The following is a 19,937-nucleotide window of genomic DNA, read 5'->3' on the forward strand; positions in this document are numbered from 1 at the left end:
TTTTTAACCACGTTTTTCCGACATTTTTGTCACTTTTCCGGAGTTCTTTGTCAATTTTTTCTGCGCGTTTGACGTTTTTGTTCTTGTTTTTTCCGACATTTTTGTCACTTTTTTCAATTCTTTTCTTCAATGAAAGTAGTGAACTGATCAATAATTTTACTTGTGAAGAGCGTTGTACGGAACTATCCACGTTATTATTTTTGACAATTTGGTTGAAAGAAACCCACATTTCTGATATAGAAACTTTTTGAAAAGAATGGGTCTAATTTGACCCGAGGACAACACGAGGGTTAAAGACATGACATAACGCTTAGTGTAATGTACAGTAAGACACCTCAAAGGAGCTGAACAACAAAAGGCTGATCCGCTCTTCTCTGGTAAAAGTTAGTTTGGACCTGCTGGTCCAGTCACAGTATTCAAACAATATGATGCAGCTGTCAGGCGGATAAACTTTAAAAACCCACTATGCATTTTTCAGGACTGGGGCAATTTAAAAAAAAATCTGATTATTAAATGAAATGCAGAAACATTTAATTTATTACCTGATAAATTGACTTGATAAACACAAAGATCTCAGTGATTGATTGGAGGGAAAACAGATCGTCTGTAATTTAAGATACAACAGAATGTTTTTTAAATCGAAGAATAACCTATTTGAGTATTAAGTTAAAATGATTCAAATATTTTTACGTGTAAATATATAAAAAATTGTGACTGAAATAAAAACATATTTTGGTTATTCTGATCATAGTACACAGGGAAGTAGTGTAGGAGGTCTTTGTCCTACTGTAAGATATAAAAAATATAACCACACAGTAAAATGAAAATAAAATCACACAGTTACAAATGTCCATAACGTCAGTAAAACAACAAAAATCACGCGTTAGTTGCATTTACTTCTTACAAATTAAAAACAATCATCTCATATTTGGGTTTAATTTTATCCTTCATAAGTGGTCAAACAAAAATCAAAAAATGGATTATCCTTAACTCAGGCACAAACCCCAAACAGAAACCCACTTATCGAAATATATATCTATATGCACATATTTTCCACAGTGGAGGTGCTGCCTAATAAAGCTCTGGAGGCCAGATTAAGTGTAATGTCAAAGGACCCCCCACCCCCCCAATTTTCAAAGATTTGGAAGGTAGTCTGCTAATTTTCCCTTCTCCTCCTCTCCAGTTAGACATAACCCATTCACAACATTCCGGGTAAAACACACTGTTGCATACTTTGACTGTAGGTAACAGTTAAGTGGACCACCGACGATCGCCTTAATCTTGACACATCCCCTAACACTAACCCCGACCTTAGCCTACATGCACCTAATTAACGTTAATCATTGCTGACTCAGCTCCAATTTGGATACACCATGGTTCAGGGCAGGGCTACTTTAGCCCGCCGTAGTCTGAGGCGGGTCTTGAAGAAAAGATACATGGCCAGAAGACACATGGAGGACAGGAAATAAAGGATGACACACAGGCTGATGTCCACTTTGGAGAAGCCAATGCTCAGCACAGACATCCAGCGTCCCCTGTGGCTCAACTCAGCCTCCTCAACAAAGTACTGGCCTGTCAGTTCTCGCTTCTGCAGCCACTTTCTCTGCCGCCCCACATCTTGCTCAAAGTCAGCTTCCATAGGCTGCAGGCCCACCATCCCCAGCCCTGCATCCAGCTCCATGCCGAGCCCAAACACAGGCCAGGGCTCCTGCTCCTCCTTCCTCTGCAGGGTGCGTTGTTTGACCCGCAGCGCCTTGGCCTTGTAGTGCTGGTTGACAAATGAGTCGAGATCCACGATGTCCTCCTGCAGCTCTCGCATCCTCATCCCCACAATGCTCGGCTTCCTGCGGGCCTGCCGCCGGCCTCGACCCACCTTCATTTCAGGCTTGGCCCAGGGGGTTGTCTCAGATGTCTTTCCCTCCATCTCATCTGCTGCTGCTGCTCCTTCCCCACCTTCCTCCTCTTCATCCTGCGGCCCCTCTTCCTCCTCCTCCTCTTCCTCCTCTTCTTGCATGGCGGGTTGCGATAGCAGAGGATGTGCCATTGAGTCCAAGGCCTCCCTGGCTTTCCTCTCTACATGTTTCTGAGCTTCTAAAGCTTGCTGCTGACTCGCATGTTTTTCCCTCTGTTTTGCCAGGATCTGCCTTTCATCTTCGAGGTAGTCTGACAGGGCGAGGAAAAGAGAGACACAGGGAAGTTATGTCTAAAGTCATCACCTTTAACCTAGAATCAGAGGCATTACTTATCATCTTTGGTTCATCTGAATCAATGGTGAACTTTCAGCTCAGAAACTCTTTTTTTGCTATACACTCAATACAACAAAAAAAGTAATACTCACATATTAAAAGAAAACTACTGTCCATAATTAATACTTTACATTAAGAGAAGACTTGATATGATTTAGAGGGTACATTCTCTAAATTTGATATAATTTGGCAAACCCAAATTAAGTATATTGCAGCATGAAATAAAAAATAAAAACTCGACACAAATAAGTGAAAGATACTGTACAAGGAATTTGGGTGACAGTGGGATTATCTAGGCTATTTGTTACCTTGTTTCTCCTTCTTTGATTGTATGGCATTACTTCTCCTATGTTTTTCATTTACTGAGAACGGGGATCTTTTACAACACATCCACACACATACTATATTTACATAACATATTTTCTGAGCAGCTTACTTCACATACAGATAACAAAAAGGAAAGACACAGGAGGATGTCATGATTATTAAGCTCTAGACTGCTTACACAGGCAGGTAGAAGGTTTGTTTGGTAAAAATCCTTGAATTCATGAGATTTGATCTCTTCCAAAAAGGAAACTATGGTGTTAACCTGTACCTGTGAGGATACTGCTGGATGAGAAGTGGGACAGGAGGAAGGGGAGAACCTGCTCCTGGCTCCACTTGTGCTCTCCGTTTTCCTTCACCGTATGGCAGGCTGGACACATTTCTGGTGGAGGCCACTGGATCTTTGGGAAGTTGGGGTCTTCACTCAAATCACCTGCAGAGATGAATGCAAAAGTAGGGTTAATGTATTGTACAACAGAGTCCTGATCACTTTAGTACTGAGCAAAGATCAAGCACACAGCAATATAGGGGGCAAAGGATGAATTGTGACCATAAAGGGTAGCTGGGTGGTTGAAAATTAAAAATCTGAGAGCCACAGAATTAAACCTAGTAACATGTATTATTGGCTCATGCCTTTTTTCTATAAAACTACCTACTAAACGACCTAAGTACAATTACACAAGCAGTGTCATTACTTGATTATTTCAACTGTGTGACACTTTATACCTCTATTCCATTACACTCCACTATATTTAAGTTATTTTGCAGAATGTTAAACATATGATTAACTTAGATAATATGATGCATTGAGATACATACTTGTGATACTTAAGTACATTGGCTGCAAATACTCTTTTTAAATACATTTTTGAATGCAGGGATTTAAATAAAGAGGCCTATTTCTTCCACTACTACAGCTTTCTCACAGTAACAAACTAATAAGTACCTCACTAACTTAGCAGTAGTAGATAATAAACAAGGTCAGAAAATGTTGCATGGCTCGAGATTCTTTGCCACATACAGGAATCATACAACATAAAGCGCCCAGTCAGCTGCTTCATCCATTGTTGTTTCTTTTATTCTCCTTGTTAGTGCATTGACTTGAGGATGTAAGTGCTTTGAGGACTGGATGCAATCTGTGTTGAACCCATTTGATCTTGTTACAGTGCTCGTAAATACTAAGTGCCTATATGCATATGTGTTTAAGTGTGTATATGTAAATCATCTGTCTGTGTTTGTGTGAATGTAATCTAAGGATTGATATTTGTGTGTGTGTGTGTGTGTGTGTGAGAGAGAGTGTATGACAGGGTCTAACAATGATCAATGGGCTTCTGGGATGTCCCAGTGGGAGGAGTGGTGAGATAATAGATGTGGCCAAAGTGGACAGCTTCCACACACACACACACACACACACACACACACACACACACACACACACACACACACACACACACACCTGCAGCAGACCTCAGTGCTCTGGACCACCTGTCTTGTCCCTTCACACCCCTTTGAAGCAACTCCAATCTCCAAATTGAACATGAGAGCAACAGAAACCTCAGAGGGGGGCTGCCCTTCTAATGAATTAGAAACTTTCTCCTTTAACATGTTTTCTTTCATGTAGCCGCTGCCTGCTAACACCCCTCGTCACTCATACACAGCATCCAAGCAAACAGACTGGCAGAGGAACAGGCATCCACGCAAAAAATACTCATACACAGCAGACACACTGCACAAATTCCCACAAGAACACACACACAGGGCAGCATCTAGTAATAAATTGCTTGTTGTCACCAACAGGCCTCTGTGTGTATGTGTGTGTGTGTGTGTGTGTGTGTAGAAGAAAAAAAGGAGAGCAGCAGCAGGTCTGTCACTTTACAGGACTGTCAATTTACATCCTCCACCACCTACGTCCCCGCTTCCTCCTCCTTCTCTCCACTGCTCAAGATTAATCTCAGTCATATGCATGTGTGTATGTACTCTGCATACAGTACTTTACATAAAGGATACATCAATTTTACTGTGTCTTGGATGGGCTGCAGCCTGTGGGTGTGTGGGCTTTTATACATTTCAGCAGGTGAGAGCGCGCGCATGCGCGCGCACACACACACACACACACACACACACACACACACACACACACACACACACACACACACACACACACACACACACACACACACACACACACACACACACACACACCTCAGATCTCTTTCCTTATTCTAATCAGCTTGTCACGTTTGCGGCCAGGGTGACTTTAGCCATACCAGCCATATTGAGATTGCCACAATGGCCTGTCACAGAGATGTCATCACCGCTGCGCATACATATTCATCATCAGGTATAAATATGTATTGTTCAGTACGTCAAACTAGCTTCCTCAGCACTAATTCTGTAAGTGATGATCACCTACACCACATGGCATACAGAGCCATCATGACAGCTGGGCAGTGTGCATGATGTCAGACATTTTGCTCATTTAGATAATCGAGACAAAACCTAAACCAGGAATTCTGTTTATTGTATGACGCAGCTCACATTTGGGTGAACCTCTCAATTGATACCGACTCAAATGTGTCTGGAGCACATTTCCATATAATCTAAAACTGTCAAATACTGAAAACTGGCATTGAATGTGTAGTTTAGTTTATTTGACAGAGGACATTAAGTCACACATAATTACAAACATTTCAAGTCCAAGACTAATTTCCATCGTGGTATACAAAGGAAAAGAATAGATTGTCAGCACACTGAAGTTTGCAAGCTCCCAGAAAAATGTACAATGATGCAACATTTCCAGTCCCAGCACAAAAAAACATAAAGGAACAGTTTTGTCACTCAACGTGACATTGAGATCATTGAGGCTCTGTTGTTATAAATAAATACTATGTACCACACTCAGTTGTAGTTGTACTGCTCTATCCTTTAAGGGTAACCATCCGAGCTAATGGAATTGCTGTTTCCCCACATATGCCACTAGGGTTCAAGCCCAACTCAACCCTAACTAACTGGGGTTTGTCTTACTAGACTCTTTAAACAGTACAGTACAGTACAGTACAGTAGTTTTTGGTTTGATTCAAAATGTTGCTAATTTTAGACTACTTTGTGTTTGGACAACATTTAACATTTGAGAATGTCATCTACCCCCGTGTTAGTACTGAAAACTCAGGTGCTGTTTTGGCACTAGTATGGAAAAAAGATATATGCATGTGAACACAGTCCTAAAGATAGCCAGGCCTGCTGCTGTTTTGTCTGTAGAAATGTGAATCAGTCTCAGCCTGTTGACAAGCAGCAACAGGACTGAGCTGCCACCGGTCTTAATTCTGCTGCTGCGAGGAGGCAGAGGGCCCTGGGGCCTCTTTGTTGCCAGCTAAATTAATTGTTCGGTCGCTTTACAAATAGCTGCTCTTTTATGCATGACTGCTCCTGAAAGGAGGGGCGGGGAGGCCTGCTAAAGAGCTCCACTTTAGGCAAAGGGGAGAGGAGGGGCTGAGTGGATGGAGTGTGCACTCCTCAGGGAGACCCCGCCACTCATTGCTACAAACACAGCCAAACCCCCGTCTCCTCCCTCTCTCTCCTTACGATTCACCCGACTTATCCCCTGTGGACCCACGACTCACCCTCCACCATGACTAACTCCCCCTGCCACACGCCACAACTTGACCCATGCTTGGAAAGGCTGTGTGTGTGTGTGCGCTTGGGAGAGGGAGGAAAGGAGGGGGAGAGTGTGTGGCTTGTGTCATGGTGTTTGCCACCTGCTGTAACACAATACCTTGGGAATTGTGTGTGTGTGTGTGTGTGTGTGTGTGTGTGTGTGTGTGTGTGTGTGTGTGCAAAAAGAGGGCTGGTTCCTGGGGGACACATCCTGCAAGGATGCTGTGCCATTACTTGTCAAGCGCAGGATATGAGTCCCAGGGGATGGTGAGTGGAAAGAGAGAAAGACTGCAACAGAGATAGGAGGAAGAGAGGGAAGACGGATGGGTGAAGGTGGTGGGTTGAATAGTGTTTAAGCGTCTGGGGTGCAGACACTCGCAGGGACGGGTGTCATTCTGGCCCCTGCTGTTCAGGACACAAGCTGTCCCTGAGATAGAAGAGGGGGCAGTCAACACAAACAAAAGATAGTGATTTAACAAAGTGGGCTGTTAATGACAGCCCTGTGCCTAATAAAATCATATGAATACAGACAAGGGAGGAGGGATGCTTAGGAGCTGTTTAATACTCTCGAGACTGATGTGCAGAAGTGTAATACGCTGATACAGCACCGTCAAAAAAGAGAGAAAACTTTGTACATTTACAAGCAGATGAAGAAGCGAAAGACTGAGCATTAGAGGAGAACCTAAAAAAGTGCAATCTGATTCAAAAAGGAAAGATCAGATTTATTTCTGTGTATGGCCTATACAAGTTAATAAGTAGGTAATTATGCTGCATTTAATGAATGACCTGGATAGAAATTTCTAGTCATAGATTTCTCAAAGACGCAAATCGTACAGTGGAGCGAAGGGGTGAAGTTTGGGGTACAAACCTATGAGGACAAGGCGAAAGAGCATGATTTGGGGTAAATAAGTCTAGAGGAGATATGAACAAGAAATGGCTGAGGACTGGTAAGGCGATAAAGTGGGGACAGTGGGGTATGGGAGAGAATCAAAGTAAGGGTGTGGAGAAGGACGGAAGATGGCAGAGGGGGGTCAGGAGAAAATGGGTGAGGCAGAAGCAGATGATGCTTGGAGGACTAAGACGGGGTGACAGCTGGTGTCTGATCTGAGGATCCATCCTTCCTCCTCCCCTCACCCCTCTTAGTCGTATTACAAAAGACTAACTGACCATGAACAGACAATCTTCCCCCAAAATTGAATAAGGTAATGCTTAAGATCCCAAGGTGTGGACGGTCACAGAAAAGAGGAGGAGTGTGGAAAGAGGAAAGGACGTGATGGCTTAGCAAACTAAGGCATGTAACATAGATCAGCTTCACAACTTTTTTTTTCATTATATACTGTATCTCATGTATAGTGTCCAATATACAAAAGAAACATTCTTTTCTTCTGCATTAGGGCTGCAACTGACTATTAGTTGTTGTATTTGATTAATACATTTTGTCTTTTATCTATAGAATGTCAGAGAATAGTGATACATGACCATTATAATTTCCCAGAAGCCAAGGTAACATCTTCTTGCTTGTTTCGTCTGGCGAACAGTACAAAAAGCAGCACATCCTCATATTGAGAAGCTGGAAGCCAGAGAAACCTTGGTGTCATTGCTTGAAAGATGATTGAAATGATTGAGTATCAAAATAGTTGCAGTTACATTTTTCTGTTGATAAACTGAATGGCTAATCGTTTGAGCTCTACCGATTAAAAAATTACCACATTTAGTTCAAAACATAAAAAATTCCCCAAAACAATCAAGACCATGACCAAGGTGGCTGACACTTTGTGCTGACCTCTACACAATATTTTACAGTCTACCACAGAGCCGGATTTCACAGGAAATCTGCTGAACTGCTTTATGATGTATCAGGGTTTTACAATTTTGTTTACTTATGAGGGTCCTTTATCATGTCTTATCTTTCTTTTGGCCTTTAAAACAAAAGCACACATCCTCTTTGTAGCAGAAAGCAGTTTGTGGGAAATATGGTCTTCACTTTAAAGCTATAGTGTGTAGGTTCTGTCTCCCCCATGAGGAATTCTAAGTAATGACAACAACACTGTTGCATCCACATGACGCACGCCTTCAATGATCGCGCACCACCCCCACCCCTCCTCCACACAGTTGCTGGTAGCCAAGAAGGACACCGAGGTTTAAAAAAACATGGACTCTTCAGAAGAGGTAATTATCTTCACTCGGGAGGGTGCGGTCCGGCGCGAAACTCAGTGTAAGTGTAAGGTGTCAAAGTAAGATTTTTTAAAAATGTTTTATATCATAATTTCTCCCTCTCTTAACATTAAAATACTTTTGATGACTCATCTTGAACTCTAGGGGCGTATACATAAATATATAAAATCAAGTGTGATTTGAGGCATCTAGCTTACCCTGCCTATCATATAAAACCACGAGCTGTTAGCTTGTTGGTCATAGCAGCTGGCATAATGATATTATGGGAGGTGTGGATGGCGGCCAACAGCTCTGTATCTCACTACAGCTTTGTATCGCTCCATATTCGCTAAGCCAACCCCACGTTGGAGCAATCCAATCTGACATATGAGGGATTTTATTTAAATAGTAATTGTACCCCGCCCACATAGTTAATTTCACTCAGAAATACATTACATTGTGGAAGCTAAAAGATGCTATAACAGCGGTTTCATTGTCATTTTAGGGAAACATCTACACACTGTGTACCACAGCTGTAATTGAAATAGAAAGGACAATCACCTCTAGTTTGCACCAAAGGAATTCTGCAAACTAGCCACAGATGATCGTGTAGCTACAGGTGATCGTGCTGACTCCTACCTGCCAGTCTGTTGTTGACGCGATTGTGTCTGGACCAAAGCCACAGCACCGCTGACGACAACGTGTTCACCTCCACCAGACTCTCTGTCGCCATAACTTCAAAGTGCTCGGCACACGCCCTGCAGCCAAAGAAGCTGCGGACGTAGTTTCTCATCGCACTCAGCACCTCCTGGGGATCTGGGGGGGAAAGACATTTTATGTTGTCAGTAAATGTTGAGCACCAGTATTCTGATCAAAGTGAGAAATGTGATGCTGTGTATGTCACAATAACAAAAATATCACAAACACCAACTTTGTTCTATTTCCTGATTTTGTTACTTTAAATGTTTTTGTGGTAACATCTTCGGTAATATATGCAACTAAAAACGATGGTTAAAAAACAGCATGTTTACAAAAATAAATGCAAAATCAAAGTCATTATCTCCTATTTGAAGCCCATCACCTGTTCTTGCAAAGCTGGTTGTTTCTATACATGTACAAATGTCCTGTTAACCTGCGCTGTAGCCTGAAAGCTTGCTAATGGCAGTGTGGGTCCACAGCTTCCTGAATTCCCACGGTTATGTGGGCCAGGAGTCACAGAGAGCTGGGTTAACCCCATATTGAGATGAATTATCTATGCAAATGGGATAACCCAATCTGGAGATTAAATACAGTTAACCCTCTGTGTGAATGGTGGCCATGCTGTTGTCTCAGGACTTCAACAGTCCACAAACATATTTTCCTGGAGCTGTTTGGATTTGTTCTTGATTTAGCAGGACCTTCAGATGAACCGTTCTGACAGTGGGAGTGTGTCTCTTCATGAAAATAAGGATGGGCTTGTGTTCAAACCTATACTAATGTGTTCACACCTTTACTAATCTATGCAGCGTGTGTGTATGTATATAAATAGAGTTTTATCTGATAGTCAATACTGTACAGTATGTGTGGGTATCCTCCCATTAAGCTGGTGGTCTGTGGGGGGCCAGATGGACGCCCCTTTTGGCCAGTCCATCTGCAGGTCACATGATGGTCCGTAAACCTCGGGATTAACCTCTGTGTGTGTGTGTGTGTGTGTGTGTGTGTGTGTGTGTGTGTGTGTGTGTGTGTGTGTGTGTGTGTGTGTGTGTGTGTGTGTGTGTGAGTTGAAGGGAGATTAACGTCCCAGCCAGGAGTGGAGCCTCCGGTCATCTGCCTGTTTTATTAACCACTCACATTCCACTAATCTAACATAATCCTTTTTCACACAGTTACAATTAGGCTCAATTTAGTTGTAACAAAAATTAGAAAACATTGGAAAAAAACTCAAACTTCATCGTGATATTTGTTTGTGTTCTTTGTGATGTTTGTGATGTTAAATCAGGTCAGTGAAATAAAAAGCAGTTCACCAAACATTCCTGAGCTAATTTGTTTACAAAGCCTCACAAAGCCCTCATCCTCAGTCCACCCATCTTTGTGAACTTTCAGTGGCCCTTTTCCTTCATAGCAATACAAACTCAGTGTGTGTGTGTGTGTGTGTGTGTGTGTGTGTGTGTGTGTGTGTGTGTGTGTACCGGTGCCTCCTGCGTTCTTGGCCTGGACAGTGAGAGCATGGAAGAGGGTCCACATCCCGCAAGGGTAACGTCTCAGGTGGGGTCGTGAACCCTGACAGCCCACCCACCTTTCTCCTTCAGGCAAAGCAGTGTCTGGAGACTGAGAGAGAGAGGAAGAAAAACAAAAAGACAAACACAAATTACTGACAAATGGGAAGTAGGAAACAAAAAAAGCTTAAATGATCAATCTGGTGATATTCTATATTTTTCTTACTGTCAACAAATCCCACAAAAGACCAAAAACAAACAATGAATTGATCCCACTAACAAATATTGTCTGTGTAACAAAGGTCTGAGATAGCTTTTCCTCTGTGTTATATGTCTATTGACACCACACTGTTGCACTGCCTTGTTCTTTTATTTCTTCAAGTAAGTAGCCCTGGTTGGGAAACACTGCGAAACATACGTGGATGAAAATATAACAAATGCATTATTTAATCCTATTCGATAATATTTGCACAAAAAAATATATAATGCCCAGTTGTTTCAGGAAATTTTGCCTTTAAAAAAAAATAAAGGTATACAGCATTTATAATGCATGACCCATTTTTAATACATCCTCAGTGGGACTGAATGTCTAAGTGCCACAGACAAAATAGGAAAATTGGAAAGTATTGAGAGACAGGTTAACGCATCAATGGTTTTGGTCTTTTCATGGGATTTGTTGACAATAAAAAAAAGTAGAATAACAGCAGCCTTATCCTTTAAATAGGACTACAAAGATTCTCTAAAAAGTAGAGCCTCTTCAGCATCTCCCAACCTGTTCAACTTAATGAAAGCCACGTAGTTTTCTTGATCAATAAGAAGTCAATCTTAGGTTAATGGCTCAGCCCTCCACTAATGAACAGAAGCTATCCAGATCTCTAACCACGAGCCACAGTTGAATCCAATAACATATTTTCTCTGACATAAAGTCGTTTCTCTCGCCACACTGCATTGCCATCACTGGTGTGATTGACAGGGTTACTCACATGTCAATAGTAAAGATTTTGGTGTATGTATGTGTGTGTGTGTGTGTGTGTGTGTGTGTGTGGGTGGGTGGGTGGGTGGGTGGGTAAAGTCCATTTCCTCTGAGGCGAAGTCTATTCATACCTTCCCATTGATTCATTGATCAATTGATTTGCCTGCTAAAAGCTAATGATGTAAGTAAGTGACTCTTTCAATTTGCGAGGGGCGGTACTGTAGGTATGCAGGCTTCATTCCAAAGACAACAGCACATAGATCCTCAGCTGTATGTGCTGGCACCGAGACAAGGACAAAGTACATATTGAAAGATTTGGATACGTATAAAATGTATTTTTATCTACTCATACTGTGGGTTTTTATAGACATTTTCAGAATCACATTTTAACATTTTCTTTGAAAGGATAGGCATCACTTTGATGCCTCTGAGGTGGCTTTGAACTGATTATGTGGCCAGACTGACAGGTGACCTTGATATCTCAGTGAAACAAAGAAGCTACTCCCAGACAGACGTCCTCATACCATTCTGGGTGCATTTCATGATGCCCTGCCCTCTGCTTACCTGTCTGGTCTTCTCTTGTTTCCCTTCCTCTCCCTTTAAAATGCCTGCCTGCTCAGGCTCACAAAAGTATATTCCTTTTCTCAATTTGCATTCATGTACTTACCTCGATGCAGCATGTAATGGACAGACAATGAATACCAAAGATGGAAGACAGACTTAAAAAGTTAACTATGTCCTACATAGGACGTTGGCTTGACTGACAATAATGAGCCCCAAGTTCATCGCAATATTCAAGAATAAGGTGAAAACTTCAATTGGATATTTGTCTATACAGCTCTGCCTTGACTCACCTGAGCTGAGTTATCCAGTATCTCTTTGAGAGCCTCATAGGAAATCTCATCGCCAGTCTGGTTCTGTAGCCACGAGTTTACGGACTTCAAAAGGCTCATCACCACTGGACGGCCTGGAAAGTACTGCAGACATTAAACAGAGCACAACGGCAACAGGTCTTAGCTTTACGAAATGACAGAGACAAAATTGTTGATTTTGGAGCTGATGAGATGTAAGAAGAAATGCAAATAACCATTATTTTCATTGTTGATTTATTTGTTGTTGATTCATTCATTCATTAGACATTTAGTCTATAAAATGGTGAGAAAAGCCCACCCATTTTCCCAGGAACCAAAGTGACGTCTTCAGAATGCTTGTTCTTTCCAACCAACAGCCCAAAACTATTCAATTTACTACCATTGAAGACATGAAAACCCAGCATATATTCACATTAGAGAATCATTCTGTAAATTGAGTAATTGATCAATCAAACTAATTAGTAGTACTAGTTTTAGCTCTAAGTACAAGTGTAGTTTATTGAGAAGGAACCAAAACTCCTCTACACTGTCAGTTACTTGTAATCCCTTTATTTAATTATGATAGTTCTGTTGGTAGATACCATTAGATGAATTAGTCCACTAATTAATATTCACTGATAAAGTAAAGTTGATACAATCTTACAGCTCTGGTATTAGTTGTATGCTTTAGTGAGCACATGGCAATCAGTTTCCACCACATAATAGCTTAAAAAATATACACTGTGCTAATGTTTCTATGTTAAAATCTTGTATTTATAAAAGATTTATTTTCCATGTGCTAACACTGATGCTAATGCCCCATAACGTTCACACTCCTTTGTCTGAAATGAACATTTCAAATCAACATCTTCACCTTCGATGAACATGATTTCTGTCCTACTAATGCACACAATGTACCAAGCAGAAATGTAATACCTAGATTATCAGTTGCCAACTCATCCTCAACTATGTTGTGCACGAGGTTTACATGCTGCACAGATGTTGTGGTTTGAGTGTTTTCCCTGTAAAGAAACTCACTAAATGTGACAGCAGCTGAACTTAAGCCTCTTCCTTCATTAAGATCCATTTCCTAAGCCACTAAAAACCACTTAGCTGCTGTCTACTCAGTGCTTCCTCCTGATGTGTATTTACATCCTTAGCACTACCATGGTAACAACCACAACTGTGTGGAAACATGATACTGTAACTAGCAGAGGTAGGCACACAAAGAGAAAGAGGAAATCCAGCTGATGGGTGTCTGAGACCAGTGATGACAGAATAAAGACATACACAGACAAACATGTCTTCACACATACGTTACTGACAATAGAAACAGCTGATGTCTTCAGAGAAGAGCGCTTTAATAAATTTCAGCTAAATGTGCTTCCTATTCTTACTGTAAGCCTCTCTGTGGAACAGTTTATGATAATGGTCCTGTTTCAGAAAAAGGGATCAAGCTTTTTCCAAGACTTCAACAACAGGCAAATAGACTACTTCCATGGTAACTTTCATCTAGGTCTGCAACTACAGTAACAATTATTTTTATTAGGGATTCATCAGCTGATTACTTTTTTAAATAACTGATGAATCATTTTTTGTCAGAGCAACAGCCCAAAACAAAGATATTCAGTTAACTATCATGTATGACAAACAAAAGCATCAAATCTTCACATTTAAGATGCTGGTTCCAGCAAAGGTTTGGTATTTTTGCTTTAAAAAAAAAAAATCACTAAAACCACTGTTTCATTATTAAAATAATTGGCAAGTAATCTTCTGTCGATTGACTAAGATTAATGACTAACTGTTGCAGTTCTACTGTTTGTTTTACTCATTTTTGAACGACAGAACAAGGTAAAAGTATCACTCAACAATTTGTTTAACCATAGCTCTTGTCAAAGTGCATGAAGACTGTAGAATAGTGAATCTAAGGGAGAACAAATACCAGAAAAAAGAGAAAGCAGACGACAGAGAGAGCTTGCGTCATCCAACATGTGGACCTTTATGATTTGCATCACTGAGTCTTTTTAAATTGGCCTCCACCATTTGTTAAACTAAAGACACCATCTTGCCCACACACACACATACACGCTTTTCAGTCCACGGCTCAGCCGTCTATTCATCACCGTCTAACAGGATCTGTGTGTTACACCCTGACCACTTAACCAGACCCCCAGTGATTTGCTTAAACCTCCTTGTCCAAGGCTGACAAAGTCCTGCTCTGTCCTGCATCCTTCCCTCTGCAACAGAGCACTCTTGACTCCATGCAGCGCCTTTCAACGTTAATCAACTTGGCCTGCAGAAAACTATCGCTGTGCGTAAACGGCTGAATTTCAACATATCGGTTAGTACTGGACCATTCAAGTTAAAACTATAAGCAATACATAAGCAGCTGCCTTACATACACTGTAAGCAATTGCTGTAAATTTACAGCCAATTTTCAACACTAAAATACTGTTTTCATGTTAAACAGTTTAGTACTGTAGTTAGCAATGCATTGTGGTCTGCTTAACTTGGAGCAATAGGACAGATGCCCTAAACAGTATGCTGATGTTTAAAATTACAGGACACTACAGTATTTTTTCGAAACTGAGTGTTGACTGGGGAATTTGGAGCACGGTCAGAAGTTTGATACGTTAGTCTTTTAAATTGAGGCTACTGCTTTTGGTCAATGTTCTTTAAAAAATGCAGAAATAATTTGCCATCAACTCCTGGAGGGACTTCAGGAACCATCATTTGGATAGGAGATTTTCCAGAAGAGGACGCACAATTTAGATGACATGTGCTACACATCATCGAGTGTTCTTTATCAACATGCATTGGGTCTTGCATCTACAAATTCAACGGTAATTAAAATCTTATTTATATTGCAAAGAATGTTTGATATCAAACTGATGCTCAGGAGCTTATCTTGCTAGGGATTTGAACCTGTCATTTATCAGTGAAGCTTAGATTTGTATAGCCAAAACAATATTACTTTTGGGTGTTTTTTTGTTTAATTTTGGTAACATTAGCCGAACGTCTGCATCCGAGGAACAACACTTGTTAATCGGTAAGAGAGGCCAAATTTTAATCTAACTCACAGGGCTATTTTAAGAGGAAAAACACGAGCCTGTGGGCATTGTTTTTCCCAAAATGTGCCAAAGATGCTTGTATGCAGAATGTTCTTACTCATGTAATCAAAAAGGTCTTAATGTTCCTTAAATAGTCTTAATAGTGTAATTTTCCAAATATTGCTAATGATGTATATTTGTTGCCTTGGTCCTTTTCTTAGACCCATTGTGTTATTCAACGTAAAGCTTAAGTTACTAGGTAAGATGCATCACTTATGACAAGAATTTGGTAAGTGTTCAAACTTGTCTTAAATCAAAAAAAAGTCAACTATAGGTTATGCCGGTCACGTTTGGTAAGGGTTAGGGGCAGTCTCTGATGAGTAATTACATACATAGTCTAAAGCAGACACTACTAGGCTGTTTGTGTTTGCTACTTGTCAGTGTCGTTCAACAGGTTTTATTTATTTATTTTTTCTTTCATTTTTTTTGAAAGTAGCAATATTCATGTTGACATTGCTCTTTGAAAGGTATTTGATTTTGAAGTTTTTATTGCTTATTTTGCATAATATTCACAATAATGCATATCTTAAGCAATTGTCTATAGCCCTGAGAATAATGAAGACTGATATTTAAGGAAACTGTTACATTTAGATATTGTATTATCTACTGTGCCTGTCTACAGTAAACTGTGAAAAGTTAAAGTAACAACCTCAACAGAATAGTATTGTAATTTCTAAATAATCACAGAAATGTGCTGCATGTATTTTTTTTTACTGTGAAATTATTTAACAGTGTGAATACAGAAATATACTGTATTTATGGTTTACAGACTACTACCGTAGTCATTTTACAGTATGGACCCGGTAAAATTACGGTATATTGCTGGCGCCTTTGCTGCCAGCTCTTTACTATAAATTATAGAAATACAGAAATATACAGTTTTTCTGGTTTACAGACTACTACCGTAAAGTCATTTTACGTATAAATACCGTAAAAATAACGGTATACTGCTGGCATCCCTGCTGCCAGCTCTTTACTGTTATTTTACAAGAAAATTATTTACAGTGTAAAAATCACAGTCAATCGCAAGTATACTGGTCATTTAAAATAAATAGAGGTTTCAATCCAAAAATTATTGTGAAAACGGCTGATACTATGTTATTCTCAATAAAAAAATAAACCAATGTGCACTACTTCAACACCAAACACACACAATATTGGTGACAGCAACAACATGGCCCAATAAATAATTAACAGAAACAACTATTTTATAAATCCTTACTGATCATGAATCATCTACTATAATTGCTTTTAATATTGTTTCAACATCAAACATTTTCTACTTTTCTAGCACACACACACACACACACACACACACACACACACACACACACACACACACACACACACACACACACACACACACACACACACACACACCCCTAAAGTTGTAAAGAGCATACAAAGGCCTCTGATGTGTGCTGCTCACTGCTGGGAAAGAGATCTAATAGGTTTAGGTCTAGATCTGGGGTCCGGATGCCAACCGCTCAGAAAAGCTCATTAAACAGCCATATGAATTTAACCAGAAGAGAAAACGCAGGTGTTTCTCACAAATGGGTTTAACTCTGCATCACCAAAGCAACACTATTCATGAGATCTCTGGGTCTGGTGATTGCCTTAAAACTCAAATGTTCACCATCTTTGTCATTTTATTTGTACAACAAACAATATTTATCAATATTTAGTTTCATATTGCTCTGTTTTATCACTATATATCTTACATTGATTTCTCTTTCTCTTATTCTCCCTGTCAGACTCCCTGGCCTTGATCATTGACGGTGCACAATGTCAATTAATATGCCAAATCTATTTCACTGATATACTGATCTATTACGTGCCAAAAACAGTGACAGGCGATGAAGAAAAGACAGGGGCCTGTTTCACAAAACCAAGATAAGGGATTAAGCCGGGATTTCCCCGTTATCCTGGATGAATTTAGCCTTGACTCGGTTTCGCGAAAGCGGAGGCACATAAATCACCATGGAGATTTATTCTGTGCAGCTAGCCTGCTCCCGACCAGGCTAACAGCCAGGCTTTATTTAATCTTGGAGCCTTTTCTGATCACCCAGCAGTGGTTTTACCCTATTGTTAGCAGCCTGGATTCAAATACAACAGGTGCATATTGCTGTTCATTTAAGTACTGTTATTAGCCTATTTAAAGTTATGACCATTATTTTTTTTAATAATTATTCATGTGACAGTCATTGTTACTGTTATATTGCTGTTTGAAGACTGCTGTTCATATTGTTGTTAGAAGTTTGATGAATATATTATGACAGTTGTTGAGATAAGTAGAAAAGGCTGATACAATTTCAAATGTGTTTTAAATGAAGTCTGTTACTAAGGACAATACATACAATGATGTATATTTCTATAGTTGACCAATGCACCTTGAATTATTTTAGTTTATTTTTTTTATTTTTTATTCTTTAACAATAAAGGACCATGTTTGTTCAGCATTCTTAGCACACAATTTGTGTTGTCCAGTAAACTGGGACTATAATTTGGGAGGACTGTACAATTTAAAGAACATATCCTAATTGTACAATCCTCCCAAATTATAGTCTTAGTTTACTGGACCAGTAACTATCTAGTGATGTGGGCTACTGTACATTCATGTAACAACAGGGAGAGGACACCTCAATGGTTTTTGACCTTATATTTTGCTGGAGGGGAAATAACTGATGAATATACTCTGTTCCATTCATGTTTATGTCCATATATACAAGGGAGCAAGGCATATAATATGTAGAGAAGGAACTCGTCATCTATAAAAAATAAAAGAAACGAGAGAAAAAGCGTGGCACATAATAGGCTAGCGGACAGACTGAATGGTCTACAAATATACATTTATGAACTACTGGTCTTAACTGAAACCATTCAATGGGTCACATTTGCAAAAACAAACAGTTGTACACTTTGCATTAAAAGCGAGCAGTGGAAGTTAATATGACTTAGGACATTTATATTTTGGCCCATGAGAGAGAGGGAGGAACAGAGTGAAAGAGATATTTACGAATCATATTCTAGCGTTGTAGAAAATTGATCTTCATGGTAAATTTCCTGAGTAACATTATCTTCTGCTTACTTTTAAGGCAAAGAGTACAACTGTTAATTTGTGCAAATGATTAGTAGCCTAATCCTTGAATGGAATGATTATGACGGTTTCAATTCAGAGCAGTGGTCAGTTAATGTATATATTTAGGCTACTTACGCGGTCGGTCCGTGATCGTCTGCTACGCTTTCTTCCGCTGTTTCAATAACAGCGGCTGTTTCTTTGATTTTTATACAAATAATGTGTTTCACGTCATCATACTTCCACAAGAAGCTGCTGCTCACTCTGTATAAAGTATGTACAATGCGTATTCTCCATTTTGACATCAGTAAATCTGTGATCGACCTCGCGGTCTTTTGAGGAAAGCCGTGGACGCGCATCTATCTGAATTACTTCAGCCTGGCTCAACCTAGTCGCTCCTCTTCAGCCTGGCTTGGCCTTTGTGAAACACACCAAGCCAGGATGCACAGATTAGACTAGGTCAAGCCTTGCTTTATCAGTTATCCTGGATTTATATATTCTGCTTTTGTGAAACAGGCCCCAGGTCAAGTGACAGCATACACATTCAGGCGACAGTGAGACAGTTCAAATTTAAAGCTAAAGTGCCTAGTTTTTGTCGCCCCCATGAGGAATTCTAAGTAATAACAACAACACTGTCGGCGCGTCCACATGATACAAGTCTACTTGATCGCGCACGGACACGCGCCCCCACCCCTTCCCCATGCAGTTGCTAGTAGCCACCATGGTAGCCACGGAGGACACGAAGGATTAAAAAAACATGATGGACTCTTCAGAAGAGGTAATTATCTTCACTCGAGTTTCTGCGCACAAAAGTCACCACACAACGACACAATCTTCTGAACATAGCCATAATCTTAATTAGCTTTGTAGCAACTCATTTGGCAATGGCTTGAATGTAACGGACGTTCATTAGTATCTAAAAGTTACGCACTAAAACTTTAAATTAACAGATTTACAGTATAACAGAAGTGCAACAGCAAAGAAGTTTAAAAATGTTATACCAAAAATAATACTGCCTCTTTTCCACATATGTATAAGATGTACTTACAGAACACTTCTCTCCTTCGTGAATACTCACTCTTGGAAACTAAAATTCCAAGAGTGAAAACTTAAAATGTAATTACGAGAGGCAATAGTGATGCTCGTTTTAGATGATTCATCGACAACAACCATCACAGTGACACAAAAACTAAAAATGGATCTTTACTGATCAAATTCAGTATTGGTAATACCTAGTGATTAAACTGTAAACACCCATTTTATCATCTCTACTAGACATCTCCCTCTGCATTTGTTCTCTCTATCTTGACAAAACACACACAAGCATGCACATTCCCTCCTCTAACCGTGTATC

General features: G+C 40.1%; 1 protein-coding gene across 1 annotated transcript in view; it reads right to left on the reverse strand.

Moving 5' to 3' along the window:
- Window positions 1–514: 514 nt before the first annotated feature.
- qsox1 (quiescin Q6 sulfhydryl oxidase 1) overlaps window positions 515–19,937 on the reverse strand; it is a 32,422-nt gene continuing 12,999 nt past the window's right edge. The window contains exons 9-13 of the mRNA XM_078258985.1: window positions 12,401–12,523; window positions 10,547–10,685; window positions 9,018–9,194; window positions 2,842–3,003; window positions 515–2,163 (exon numbers count right to left, since the gene is read on the reverse strand). Coding sequence (XP_078115111.1) covers window positions 1,379–2,163; window positions 2,842–3,003; window positions 9,018–9,194; window positions 10,547–10,685; window positions 12,401–12,523 — 1,386 coding nt within the window. The 3' untranslated portion in view covers window positions 515–1,378. The remainder of the gene's footprint in view (window positions 2,164–2,841; window positions 3,004–9,017; window positions 9,195–10,546; window positions 10,686–12,400; window positions 12,524–19,937) is intronic.

Source organism: Sander vitreus, chromosome 9 (assembly GCF_031162955.1).
Source record: "Sander vitreus isolate 19-12246 chromosome 9, sanVit1, whole genome shotgun sequence".
In the NCBI taxonomy this organism is placed as follows: domain Eukaryota; kingdom Metazoa; phylum Chordata; class Actinopteri; order Perciformes; family Percidae; genus Sander; species Sander vitreus.